Source organism: Numenius arquata, chromosome 1, assembly GCF_964106895.1.
Source record: "Numenius arquata chromosome 1, bNumArq3.hap1.1, whole genome shotgun sequence".
Taxonomy (NCBI): domain Eukaryota; kingdom Metazoa; phylum Chordata; class Aves; order Charadriiformes; family Scolopacidae; genus Numenius; species Numenius arquata.
The window spans coordinates 70,054,518-70,067,465 of record NC_133576.1 but is presented as its reverse complement, the minus strand read 5'-3'; the positions used below and the strand labels follow the sequence as shown (position 1 = coordinate 70,067,465).

Below are 12,948 nucleotides of genomic sequence, written 5' to 3'. Positions count from 1 at the left end.
GGCATGATGTTCTCAGTTTGTGCTTTGAGGAAGTACCACATGGAATTTGCTTCTCACAACAAAGGGATAAAGAGTTTTCCTTAAAAGACCTTTACTGGGTTTTAGGTTGGCTTCAAGGGAAGAAGGAAGTGGTGTTTCAGATACTTTAATCTGGAATAAAAATAGGGACTCTTCTAACAGAGCTCCTTTAAACCATGGAATATGTTTTCATCACTGAGTTTGAAATATCATTTCTGAGTCTTGGTCAGATTTACTGTTTCATTTAAATCACTGTAGCCTAATTGAAGTCAACGGAGCTATGACAGTTTATACCAGCCAAGGGACTGGTGTCTGTTTCAGAGTGTTGTTTTCCCACAATTGGCCTTGATCTTCCAGACAGTGATAGATTTTCTGGGTATTTCAAATACTGCAAGCATTCATACAGACTTTCTTAGGATTTTCTCCAATGTTTGTGAGATCTACAAATTCAGATCGCTTTCTCCATGTTTACCTCAGTGTTGACAATGCGATCCCTAACAGTGTCATATGTTTATTCAAATCAGCTCTTTGCACTAATTTCCCTTTCCTATGGGGAGTCTGGGCCACTTGGTAGTTGCACAGTGCTTAGTGGATGGTACCGTAGGGTGAGATTTAGAAGAAAAATAGTTTAGATGATCACATCTATGCAGATGACAGTGGCTAAATATTGTATCATGTCCAGACACAAAAACAAATACAGCAGATAGTGTCTGATAGTGTTACTGAGCTTTTTGATAAGAAAGCCCTGGATACAATTCTTGAAAAGTGAAGTTACACAGACCAACTGTACTCCGAAATACGAAGCATGAGCATTTGCGTAGCCTTTGTTGTGCCTGGAAGAGTATTTCAGAGGCTCACTCTAATATGTCTTCTTGGCACAGTGTTTTCTTCAAGGCCTGATTCTCCCTTGCCTTGCATTCTTGATAATCAGTCATACCTGTGTATAGTAGGTATAAAGTGCCTTCAAATTGTAACACAGTGAAGAATTGGGATCACAAATTCTTCACCATAGGAGGGATTTTTCTCTTTTGAATCCTTTTAATATTTTGTTACCAAATACTTGCAGTTTGGTAAAGAACTGCATCTGTTTTACTTGTACCTTGATCAGACATCCCTGCTGTCTGTGTTTGAAACATTGAGACTGAATTCCTGCAATGCACCATATGCTTAGCTGCCTGGGAACTTCTCATGGCCAGTGCTGAACACCATGATTTATTATCATGGAAAGTAGCGCAGCTGTAAGCAGCAGCTTAATATGAAGCATAGATAGGACCCAGATCCAGCGTGATGAACTTCAGGAGGTCTCCTGAGGGCCACTGAGGCAATCTGATTTGGTAATCTCTCCCCACTGACTGAATAGCAAAAACCTGCACCTTCCCCCACAGGTGTTTAAACCACCTTGATGCTGGTCAAAGGCTGGCCATGGCCTGGTAGAAGCATTAATCTCCCCAAACCACTGTGTTTCTGAACTTGCAAATCTGAGAAAAATTAAGGCTATAAGCTATCTACTAGTTTTTCAGAGAAGGGTGACTTGTCCACTAGGCAGTGCAGGAAAATAGGTTGTTGGAGACTTGTAGAGTGTTTAGGTGCCCAAGTCCCATGTAGCCAGGATGAGGGGAGATATCTGATGAGAAACTTCAGATGGTGTGTTGGTTATTAACGGACTTATTACTGAACTTTACCGAACTGGCAATTTTACAAAGCATTTACTCTCTTTCTTAAGTCAGAGAGTGCAGGTCCTAATCAAGGGCTTTTGTCCTGGTTTCAGCTGAGAAAGAGATAATTTTCTTTCTAGTGATTGCTGTGAAAGGAATGTCAATAATCCATATTGTTTTAGGTGTTGCTAGGCGATGTTTATACTTTTCAAGGACTCTTTTCAGCTTCCCATAGAAGGTCAGAAGAAACACAGACAGAACAACGGAATGGCCAGTGAACCATTCCATACCATAGATGTCATGCTTAGTATATAAATGGGGATTGGCCGGGGGGAAAAACCACCATCCCTGCTCAGGAAGGTACCAATTCACTGGGTGGTGAGAGTGACTTGTGTCATCATTATTATTATTGTTATTGTTATTTTCCTTTTCCATTATTGTTCTATTAAACTGTCTTTATCTCAGCCCTCGAGTTTTTTCCTTTCCCCTCCTTTTCTCCCTCTTCTCCCTGCCCTTCTGGAGAAAGGGGGAGAACTGTGAGTGATCCTAGGGCTTAAACCACGACAGCTTTAAAGAAAACTGGTTCTTACCCAAATTGTCATTTAATTGCTTAAAATAAAAATATCATTTCTATGATGTAGTAATTAATTCTGGGGCATAAGCCAGTAGAAAAATATGCATGAATATTATGTGCCACAGTCATTAAAATGTAAATCGGTCTTTTATTTTGACTGCATGATCTTGCTTACGTACTTTTGAAAGAAAAGTCCAAAATGGAAGTCACCAATTTAAAATAATGGTCACTTTTTAATAAGAATGCATAAGGAAACGTGTAATTGTTTTCACCCTGGTCACTATAAATATAATGAGGATCCTTATAAGAATATGCTATATTTAAAAATGGAGAAGGTAGAAGGGGGACAGGAGTCTTCAACAGTATCAGCATCGACGGGAAAATATTGTAAATTTTTGTAGTATATTGGCTACCATTAGAGCAGCAAACATTGATTTCCAGATGTTTGTGAAGAGTCCAACAGTTATATTTTATATCTATGGCTGTAGTAACAATTTCTATTCAGCAGCCTAGAAAAACGTTTCCTGTCACAACAGGAAAGATATATGACTGTGGTGGTTTTTTTCTCCCTCATCCCCTATATAGCAATTCTGAATACTTCAGTCAATGCCAAACAAAAATGATGGTTTAAAAATTAAAACCACAGTCACTGGGGGCAGGACATAAATGTGCAGATGTTTTGTGATGTTGAAGAACTTTTCAGGCAACAGTCACAATGCTGTTGTGGAGAGGACTGGAAATCCATCAGAATTAGACAGTGTCGAAAGCATTCCCTAAGCTACACTGTCAGAAAAGGCAGTTACCTTTTCATATTCCCAAAAGAAAAAAAAAAAAAGAAAAAAAAAAAAAAGAAAAAAATCAACACCAGAAAACCTACTCACAATGGCCTTTATATTAGCTCTCACTATTTTATTAGCAAGGGATTGGCTGTAATCTGTTTATATAAGTGAGCAACTTATATCTAGGGTTTACTGGGCAACAAGTGGAAAACTGCATTGTCCCAAAGCAGTGCACAAAACATCAATTTCCCTTCTCTGGGAAGGAAAATTTTTACAAGCTTATAAGCTGTTTCTGTTTCAGGCACCTCTGTGCCTTAATGCTGTTATACAAATAGCAGCCTGAAAATCTTGTATTGACTAGACAAAGAGACATCATGAATAACAGCAAAAATAGCAGAGGGCAAGTTTTTGAAGGTGCTCATTTTAATTGGTACATTAAATGCCCATGCATGATGACAGACCTCTTGCCTCCCACGAGCTGGCAGGCACTTCTGCAAACACTTGTGTAGCACCAAGCCATCCTGCTGGAGCATCAGCTTTTACTGTTGCCTCTCTCTACCGCCTGATGGTTACCAGGATGGAAATAAAGGTCAAAAATATAAATAGCTGTCAGCTCCTCCCTCTCCTGTTTATTTTACTTGCTTTAATTAGTAAAGTGAGATCACAGGTGAGGTTTTCTGCACTGTCTGGCCCTGCTGTGCCTCTGGGTGTCAAGAGGATGGGGCCAGTCTTTTCTCAGTGATGCCCAGTGACAGGACAAAGGGTAATGGCCACAAACTTGAATGTAGGAAGTTCCATCTAAACATGAGGAGGAACTTCTTTACTTTGAGAGTGGCAGAGCACTGGAACAGGCTGCCCAGAGAGGTGGTGGAGTGTCCATCTCTGGAGACATTCAGAACCTGCCCGGACAAGTTCCTGTGCAACCTGATCTAGGTGGACCTGCTTTGGCAGGGGGGTTGGACTAGATGATCTCCAGAGGTCCCTTCCAACCCCATATCATTCTGTGATTCTGTGAAGAGTGCAGAAAGTTCTCCAACAGTTCCCCAGGCAACCAGAAGTTCTCTGGAACAAGAAAGCCATGGGCAGCTATGCCACTTCCTAGCAAAAGGCAAGGGGTATAGCTGTAAGAAAAGGTGATGTGGTGGGAGTACTGGCTTGCGCAAGATGGGTGGTCCAGTGGGGAAAGGCTGGGATATGTTAGGGGAGGCAGGGATGAGGTCAGGAAGTGTGCAGCCGTGGGGAATTGTGGAGTTGAAACTGCATCTCTGATGGCCTGGCCTCTTTTCAAAGCCCCAGAAATTGCCTGTCATATGTGGCTTGTGTCAGGTGTCAGGTACCAGTTTTCCAGAATGAAATGCACCATTATCAGGTAAAGACAATTCATTAGGTGCAACACAGCAGAACTGTAATTAATTATTATATATTATTTCTCACAAAATGCATCTCCAAGATCACACTGCGTTAGCCACAATATTGGACTGATGGAGCATAAACAAGGGTAATGATAAACACCAGTGAATGGAGTTGGGAAGAGATGGTTATTAGGGTACCGGTGTGTTTCACGTGGGGTTTATTTAGCAGTCTCATTAATGATCTGGAAAAGGAAGTGAATAACCATTTAATTAAGTTTGCATTTGATACTAAATTAGAAGTTGCTGCAGACACCTCCGAGGGCAGAGAAATAAATCAAAAGGAGCTAGAAGCATGTGTGCTAAAGAAGAAAATGAGATCTGGTATGAAGAAAAAAAGCAAGCTAATCTCTCTGGAAGGAAATAATATAAAATGTAGCTATCAGTGGAGAAATTCTGGAGAAAGCAGTGTTGAAAGAGATGTAGGAGTGTTAATGGACTATATATTCCATCACAGCTTGGGCATATGTTTACAGAAGCAACGCATCAAGGAGCAGGAAGGTAATAGCCCTTCATTGTAGGGCTCCAGTGAGAACCCATCTATAATGCTGCACTCTGTTTTGGGCATCCTGTTATCAGAGAGATATAGACAAATTGGAATGAGTTCAGAAAAGAGCCATAAAAATGATCCCATATCCCTGGAGATAATGACTTATGAAGAAAGATCAGAAGAAGTAAATGTGTAAGGCCTTGTCTGAAAGATGACTGAAGTAGGGCAGGAAAACAGTCTTCAAATATGTGAAAGCAAAAAGGGAGGAGGATAATTTATCATAGTAACTATTAGCAATAGGATGAAATAATAAGTAACAACAATAAATTTGAAAAGGGCAACTTCAGGTTGAATGTAGGGAGAAATTTCTGACAGTGGAATTTGGGTTAGTTTGCAGAGAAGTTTCCCAGGGGTAAAAGTAAAAGCTGCATTCAAGTCATTTAAAATCAAATTGGACAACTCACTAGAAAATGCACCCTGCTATAAGGAACAATCTTCCATTGCCTGGGGAATAAGCTGGATGACTTAATAGGACATTTCACACTCAAGTCTTTATGACTGTGATATTTTTAATATGCATGGTCAACTGTTTCAGGAAAGTATACATTTCTTCTGCTGTCAGGCCTGATAATACAAACACTTGCATGCAAACATAACTTTTAAGAAGGCAAGTAGCTTTGCTGACAGCACTGCACTGCTGACATGCAAAAACACAAGCCTGAGCTCTTCAGGTTTTTGCAGGATCAGAGTCTTAGATCTTGCAGTTGTCAATATCAAGATGGTATATACAGGTGACCACATCATTTATGGATAGGTGAAGAAGTGCGCAGAACAAAAGATGGGGGTTGGAAGCTCCAGTGAGGATGTATTATTATTGTTATTATTATCATTATTGCTATTACTACTTATAAATGGCTGGTACTGTGTGTGGAGTTGAACTCCATTTCTTAACTGTTCACCTTTTTCATCTCCTGCTTTCACCTCTGTGCAGAGTGTTCATTAGACTGTGTATGACTGCTTTCTATACTCTGTTTTTTAACACTTGATATTTTAATATATCATAAAATGTCTGTTGAATGAGAAAAGAGACAAGCCGAAGTGAAAACTTGACTCTCCCTCAGATGAAGAAGAGATGGCAAAGGCTATGGATTTAAATGGATATGAGGGTAACCCCATATTTGGCCGCCAGTTATAATAATGTAATGTTTAACTCTCTTCACCATTCATAAGTAGCAGAGACAAGCTCACAGGCATTCAGAGAGGCAGGCTCCCTAAAACACCATGGTTTTTACACGTGTTTTTTTTTATGTTCTTGTTTTCTTCTCTTCCCTCCCCTCTCCCTGGTGGGCTGTCTGTGGGGCTGGCAGCCTGGTGGTGCCGCAGTCCAACGCCCGAGCCTCAGGACTCTCCAGCAAGGGGTCGAGCAGCAGCAGCTCCAGTGAATCCGAGACCAGCTCGGAGTCTGACTCAGAGAGCGAGAGCAGCTCCAGCGAGAGTGACGGCAGCAAGCCCTCGCATTACTCCAGCCCAGAGGTAAGGGCTTCTGCTCTTTATGATTTAGGGCAGCAATCCATTATTACACCCACTCAGACCTTTTTCCTGCCAAGCCAACACAAGGAGGCTGTGGGGAGATGCACAAAAAAAAAAAAGGGAAGAGAAAGGCCCAGGGATCCTCCTCCTGGCATGCTGTGAAATGCAAGTGGTGGGAGATCCTGGGGCAGATTAAAGCATTTGAAACAAAAATGAAGGAAGAAATAACCCTGTGATATTTTCCTCAAATTGGAGATGAGTGGAGCGCCTTGCAAGGCTCACAGCTTGCTTGAAGTTTTATGCAACTCTGCCTCCATAGCAATGGCTTGCTTAGTGCGTAAGTCCTGATGTGGGCTCCCAGCACTGCAAGGAAACTAAAGGCTTCTCTACACAGGGGAGCTATTATAAAATCAGTTTGAGGGTGGATTTTTAAGCAAAACAGTTGTTTTTCACTCACGCAGTTCGCTCACCTCACTCTAAGTGAATTAATCTCTGCTAGTGCTGCCTTTGTGTGATTTATTTTAATCCACCTCCAAAATGGACTAAACTGAATTACTCATGGTGCAAAACATTAAGCCCAAACTTGTCATCGGGAAAGCTGGTACTGAAAATTTCCACATGTAGACAAGCCCTAGCCAAATTACAATTAAACTGCCAGTGCTGTGCCACCTTCTGCTTTCACCTCTGCAGAGTGCTCAACAGACACGACAAGGCTGCTTTCTCTGCTCTGCTTTTCTGCCAGGATCGACATTTTTACATGTTTTGGTCATACACAGCTTTAGTATAAAACCATGAACTCCTCATCCACATCACACACATTAATGTATGTAAAAATATTCAAAAATCTAGCAGCAAGATTGTAAATACACATGAAATACAGTCAGCGTATTTTCCTACTCCACATAAAGCATCCAATCATCAGACTCCTCCCCCCAAAACTATGCCTCACCTATTCTCTCACCCTGAAAAATTACACTGAATAACCAGCAAGCCTTTCCTCATCTTTTGCCTTGTTATTTGGGACCATGTTTCCTATCAGGCAAAATGCAGCACTCGCGGAAACATCTTGAATATATTTTTCTCGGGTTCTGCCACTTTTGTTCCTTATTTAACACTTATCTTCCTTTCTGTCTTCCCTTCACAGTACTTTCAGATCCATTTCCAGTTAATTTTCCTCTCACTTTGTCCCTTCCCTAAATCTCCTTCTCTGGTTCTCTTTCCTTTCGTCTCTATTCTCTTCCTTCCAGTCTCTTTTTCCCTGTTGCCCTCCCTGTGCTACCCCATGTCTTATTTCCCACTCTGAGCTCTCTCATCTGACCCGTTAAGACCTTGGTCTCTCTCTGCCTGGTTCCCTGCTGGAGTTAGTGCAGAGATCTCACGTTTGGTCTCTCCTCTCCCTGCAGGATCTCAGAAGGTGAAAGAAAAGAAAGAGAAGGAACCGTTGTTGAGGGGAAGGAAATATGAGATAAAAAGAGGAGAAGCATAGTACCCAGGAAGGGCGGAGTGTTTACTATCTAGGCAGATACCTGTGCTGCTTGGACCCAAGAGCGGTGATTCCTCAGGGAATGCGGGAAGTTAATTAACTGAGGCAGGTCATGGATTTCATGAAGTCAACCGAGGGACTGAGTCATGTAAACGTGGACGAAGTGCCTCCCCTTAAGCATTTTATAGATATCCTCTTGAGATCTGTGGAAATACTTTTGTACAGAGCCTGACTTATCGGTGATCATTGTCATGAAACAGCTGCACTGCTCCAACAGATTGCTTGTCTCTTTGCATTATATTTGTGTGGTTTGCCTTCTAGGGCAGACTGTATGAACATGCATATATGAAAATGTAAATGACTCAAAAAATGTTATGGCTGCAGTGGTTTTCATAGGTCATGCCTTGATGGGATGTGAGAGAGGCCACAGGTGGACAGGGTCAGGGTGTCCCAGGGAAGTAGGATACCTGTGCTTTGCCCTAAGGGCCAGTGCTTTCCCAGGCCCATCATATGACTGATGGCACCAGTTCAAAACATGTCTGTATGATATTTCTGACTGGAAGTCCTGTCTGATTTGTATTAATGCTTTAACTTACATTTACAAACCCAGTGAAGCCCCTTTCTAAAGTATATGCCATGTTCTTATCCAGTAAATGCAGAGGGACAGGTCCTTGGAAGCTCTTTAAAGGGAGGACCTGTACACCTAAACTTAAGTAGTGGACTCAAGTCCTAGTCTTAAAATTAATTTCTTCTCTTGGATAAGATAGAAAAAGCCAATACATCTCTGCTTTTGCTTTAGCATAAACGGATAAATTCAGGTACAATGAACTTGAGTACTACAGCACAATGCTCGGCAGGGTATCCATATTTCCAGGTTGGGAGTAACTTAATATGGAAATCTGCAGACGACTATGAGGCCATCATTCTTTTTCTTTCTTTTTTTTTTTTTTTCCATAATCTAAAATATTATATGCATATACTGAAAGATTTTTATTTCTAGGACAGTGTGCCTTCTGCATTTGAGGTTATATAGAAATTCAATTGCTGTTTCATTTCTTCTGTATTTTTTTCCTCATTTCATTTTGAAATCTTTGAGTTGTTCTCAGGTGTCTAAATACAGTTTCTTAGAGTGTAAAAGCAGCTCATTGTAAAGCATACATATAAAATAGATTAGATGAATTGCACCCTAAAAGTGTCTGTTTCTTTCCATTGACTGTTTAGAGCCTGTAGTGACTAGCTCAGCTGTCTACACTTTATGTCTGCAGTAAACTAAGAATAATGGCTGAGCTAGAGCAGGAGACAACATTCAGACTGGTTTCAGTGAGGTGGACAAATTAAGGTGCCTCAGACATTAATGTGAGTAGTTACAGTTTTGTGGACTGCCAAACCTGAAATTACGAACAAGGGACTGAGGCTTCTATCTCCTGTTTCTTTGCTGAAGTCATGAATTCTGTGCATGACCTTAATTAACGTCATAAATGATGACTCAAAAACAATGACGTCTTGTCCTTGCAATTATTTCAGATGGTAGAAAAAAAACTTGGGTGTCAAGTCCATAGAAAGAGCTACATTTCAAAAGCTAAGAATTTGGTTTGTTTGTTCTTTGTTCCATTGAATTATCCTGCAGACCTTTAATAAGGCTGAATCTGGTTAGACAGCTGGGAATTCCCACTATGCAGGGAGGACTAGAGGAGGGAATGGGCAGGAAAGAAGCAGAGAAGCCATCTCACAGAACAAAGCATCAGTGGCTAGTCAACAGTAAGCAGGCCAGAAGGGAGAGAGGTGTCCTGTCCTGGGCCCCGCCAGCCCCATGCACCAGATGCAATGTCCTTTACAGCCTCTGCTGTTGTGACTAGTTCATCACCATTAAAGTTTTTTCCTCTTTTTCAATGGTTCACATATATCACAGAATCACATAATCTTTGTGGTTGGAAGGGACCTTTGAGATCATCGAGTCCAACCACAAAAAAAAAAAAAAAAGAAAAAAAAAATATATATGGGAATCCCCAGTTCTAGTTTGATAAAATGCTATAAGCAGTGTTAATAGTAGCAATAAAGTAGTAGTAGTAGTAATAATAATAATAATAATCCTCTTCATCATCATCATCATCATCTATGCCTTAAATACAATGACAAGGCACCACATTTGAATGGGGATTGCCCTGAATGAAGTCTTTGATAGCCGGGCAGCACAAACAAGTTATCACAGGGATAAATTAGTATGTGGATTTACAATAGGCTGTGTATACTGCAGGGATGACTGATAGTTCAGTCCTACACCACAGCTGGCTTAAGTACATGCAGATATTATAGGCTCTTTAATCTCTCAATGAAAGTGGTGTCATGCTTCAAGTTTACCATTGTATTAGCTGCACCTTTGGTGCCTTTTTTTAATAACAAGCATAGAGTGACCCCATTGCACTTCCATTGTTTAACAGCCCTTCACCCCAGAAAGTGTGTCTGGGTAATGTTTTGACAAAGGTTTCTTTTGGATGCATGCCACTTGTGGTTGCACTCTGGATGTGTGCACTCTGGTCGCACTTGTAGCCTTGAAGAAATCTGAGATATATAGATGCACTGTGTGGGAGTCATGCCACCTAAATTTGGACACTTGTACTAAGGATACCTACATCTGCTCATCACCTCAGCCTCCCCTTTACAGTTGGTGGAGAGGAATAGACATTTTTAGGGCCCAGCTCATCTGGCCTATTTCAGATATCTATTTCAAGAAGGAATGTTTCACACCCTAGAAGAGTAGTCCACTGACTGGAGAAGGAACTTGTTAACTAGCCCAGATATAGGTGTCTATGTTGTAAAGATGAAGCCACCCACAATCTTTAAGGAAGTGTATCGCATCCTTCTGTTTCTCGATGAGGCCTGGAACATGTGTCCGTCTGTGGTGCATTAGTCCCTGGAACTATCCTTGTCTGATAAACTTTCCTGGTTTGGGTTTTCATGCCAAACCCATATTTCATTGCAAGTCAGCTTCACCACAGATGACTGTTATTCCTATTGCTGCTTCCCATCTGGGCACAACCAGCTTCACCCCAATTAAAAACTGCCCAGTTCTCTTCAAGGCCTCAAGGGCAACATATTTCCATGACACAAAAAACTAAGGGACAGAGACCATTCTGCTACCTGATCACTCTGGATATATACTCATATATTTTTCCATCCTTACATGCTGCTGAAAATGTCCCACTTCAAGCAAGCCAACTTTGCTTCCATAGAATGCTATGTGACCTGCTCAGGGGGGTGGTATGGACTGAAGAATTAGGGTTTTTCTTTTTCTCCCACAAATAATTGCAGTTAGGAATGTAAAGGCCTTTTTTTACTAGGCCTGCTCTTCATTCTTGGCTGTGGTGATTTTGTTGTCTTGCAAGGGACCTTGTTTTTTTAAGTGATTTCAAAGTACGGTACTTTTCAGTTAGAGCAATCAATTGAATAAATTACTTCCAAAAAGTGAATTGGCATCACTTAGGTACACTGAGAATCTCAAATATTCCAAAACTGTATTGGGGCCCAAAAATAGTAAGAAAAATTTTAAAATTCTGATTTTTTTAATTTGGATTCTTTTAATTCACTTTATGGACTGCAGGTTTTTTACTTTTAGCAGATGCTTCTTAAAGGGTTTTCTTAGCAGACGCTTCTTCAGGGCTTTTCAGCAGCCAGAAGGATTTGAATTTTTATTTAAATAATTCCCAGATGTGCATCTAAGCCCATGATTCTGAAAGTTGAGGCTTTAAGAAAAAAAAAAGTGACCTGAAACTCCTCACAAAATTAGTAAAGCTGACAACATTACTGACCCTTTTATTAGACTTCATAGTTGGATATAGGTTGGTGGGACTATAGTTATTCTGCCTAAATAGCAGACATATCACTGTAGGAAAGTACCACATTGCCAAGTTATGACACTGTAGCAGTTAATCACTGCTGGTTTACTGTGATGCCTTGAAATCCATATTTTGTGAACCACTGTTTTCAAGAACTACAAGGTAAATGAAGAGGCAGAATGGGATGCAACAGAAAAGCTGGAAGTTTTTTTGAACTTTCAAGCTGACCTGTACTTATGGGCAGAGGTATATTTCTCCCCGCATGCTTCTGATGTATGTCCTTTTCTTAAATACACCTGAACAGTGGAAAGACTTCCGTGTATAGTGAACCGTTTTTTATATATCTAGTAAATTCAGCGCACAATGAATGGCACAAAACTAATCTGTCTGTATTTTCAGCAGCAATCAAAAAAAATGCTGTTTATTTTAGATAAAGAGTTAAGAGTTGTAAAAATATGTCTTCATCCGAGAGAAATACTGCCCATCCATTTTCAAGATTTACAGCTCAGGAAAGAAATTCGTCATGTAAGATATTAGGGAGTATGCTTAAAAAAAATAAACTTAAGGAAATCCAGCAAACTTCCCACAGGTATTGGCTAGCTCAATGATGCGTAAATTAGACACTTTTGTGAGAATATTTGTATCATATGAATTCCAATGCCTAACCTTTTTCCTTACTTTTGGAGCCTTTGCTCCATGTAGAATGAATACAAAACTCAGTGAGTGATTCTGGAGATGCCCTTGGCTGTGCAGGAAACCAGTGTTGCCCTCAGGCACCTTCTTTAGATAAGGAGTTAAGTAAGAGACTCTTTTAAGTTAAAGACTGTGGATATTCTCTCTTGAGAAAACTTTCTTCCAGAACATTGATCATTTTCATGTTAGACTCATGACGCACTTTTTGATTATTCATATGCAATAGCCTAGTGGATCAAATTTTGGTTCCAGTTAAGGAAATTCAGAGACTTTTCACATTGGCTTCAGTGGGGTTAGGTTATGGCTGGCATCTACTCCATCATTTATTTCTTTTGGGTTTTTTTGCCTTTCCTCTTCATTTTACTACATTCAGATTACTGATAGCAAGAAGCACTAGAAGACACTTGCGCATTGTTCTGAAATAACATTGTCTGAGCTGTGGTTACATTTGAAATCATAATTATCCCACTTCTTCACTGTCCAA

The 12,948-nt window shown here is 40.5% G+C and overlaps 1 protein-coding gene across 1 annotated transcript in view; it reads left to right on the top strand.

The window, feature by feature from the left end:
* Window positions 1-12,948, top strand: part of AFF3 (ALF transcription elongation factor 3) — a 286,394-nt gene that overhangs the window by 230,935 nt on the left and 42,511 nt on the right. The window contains exon 10 of the mRNA XM_074149518.1: window positions 6,293-6,458. Coding sequence (XP_074005619.1) covers window positions 6,293-6,458 — 166 coding nt within the window. The remainder of the gene's footprint in view (window positions 1-6,292; window positions 6,459-12,948) is intronic.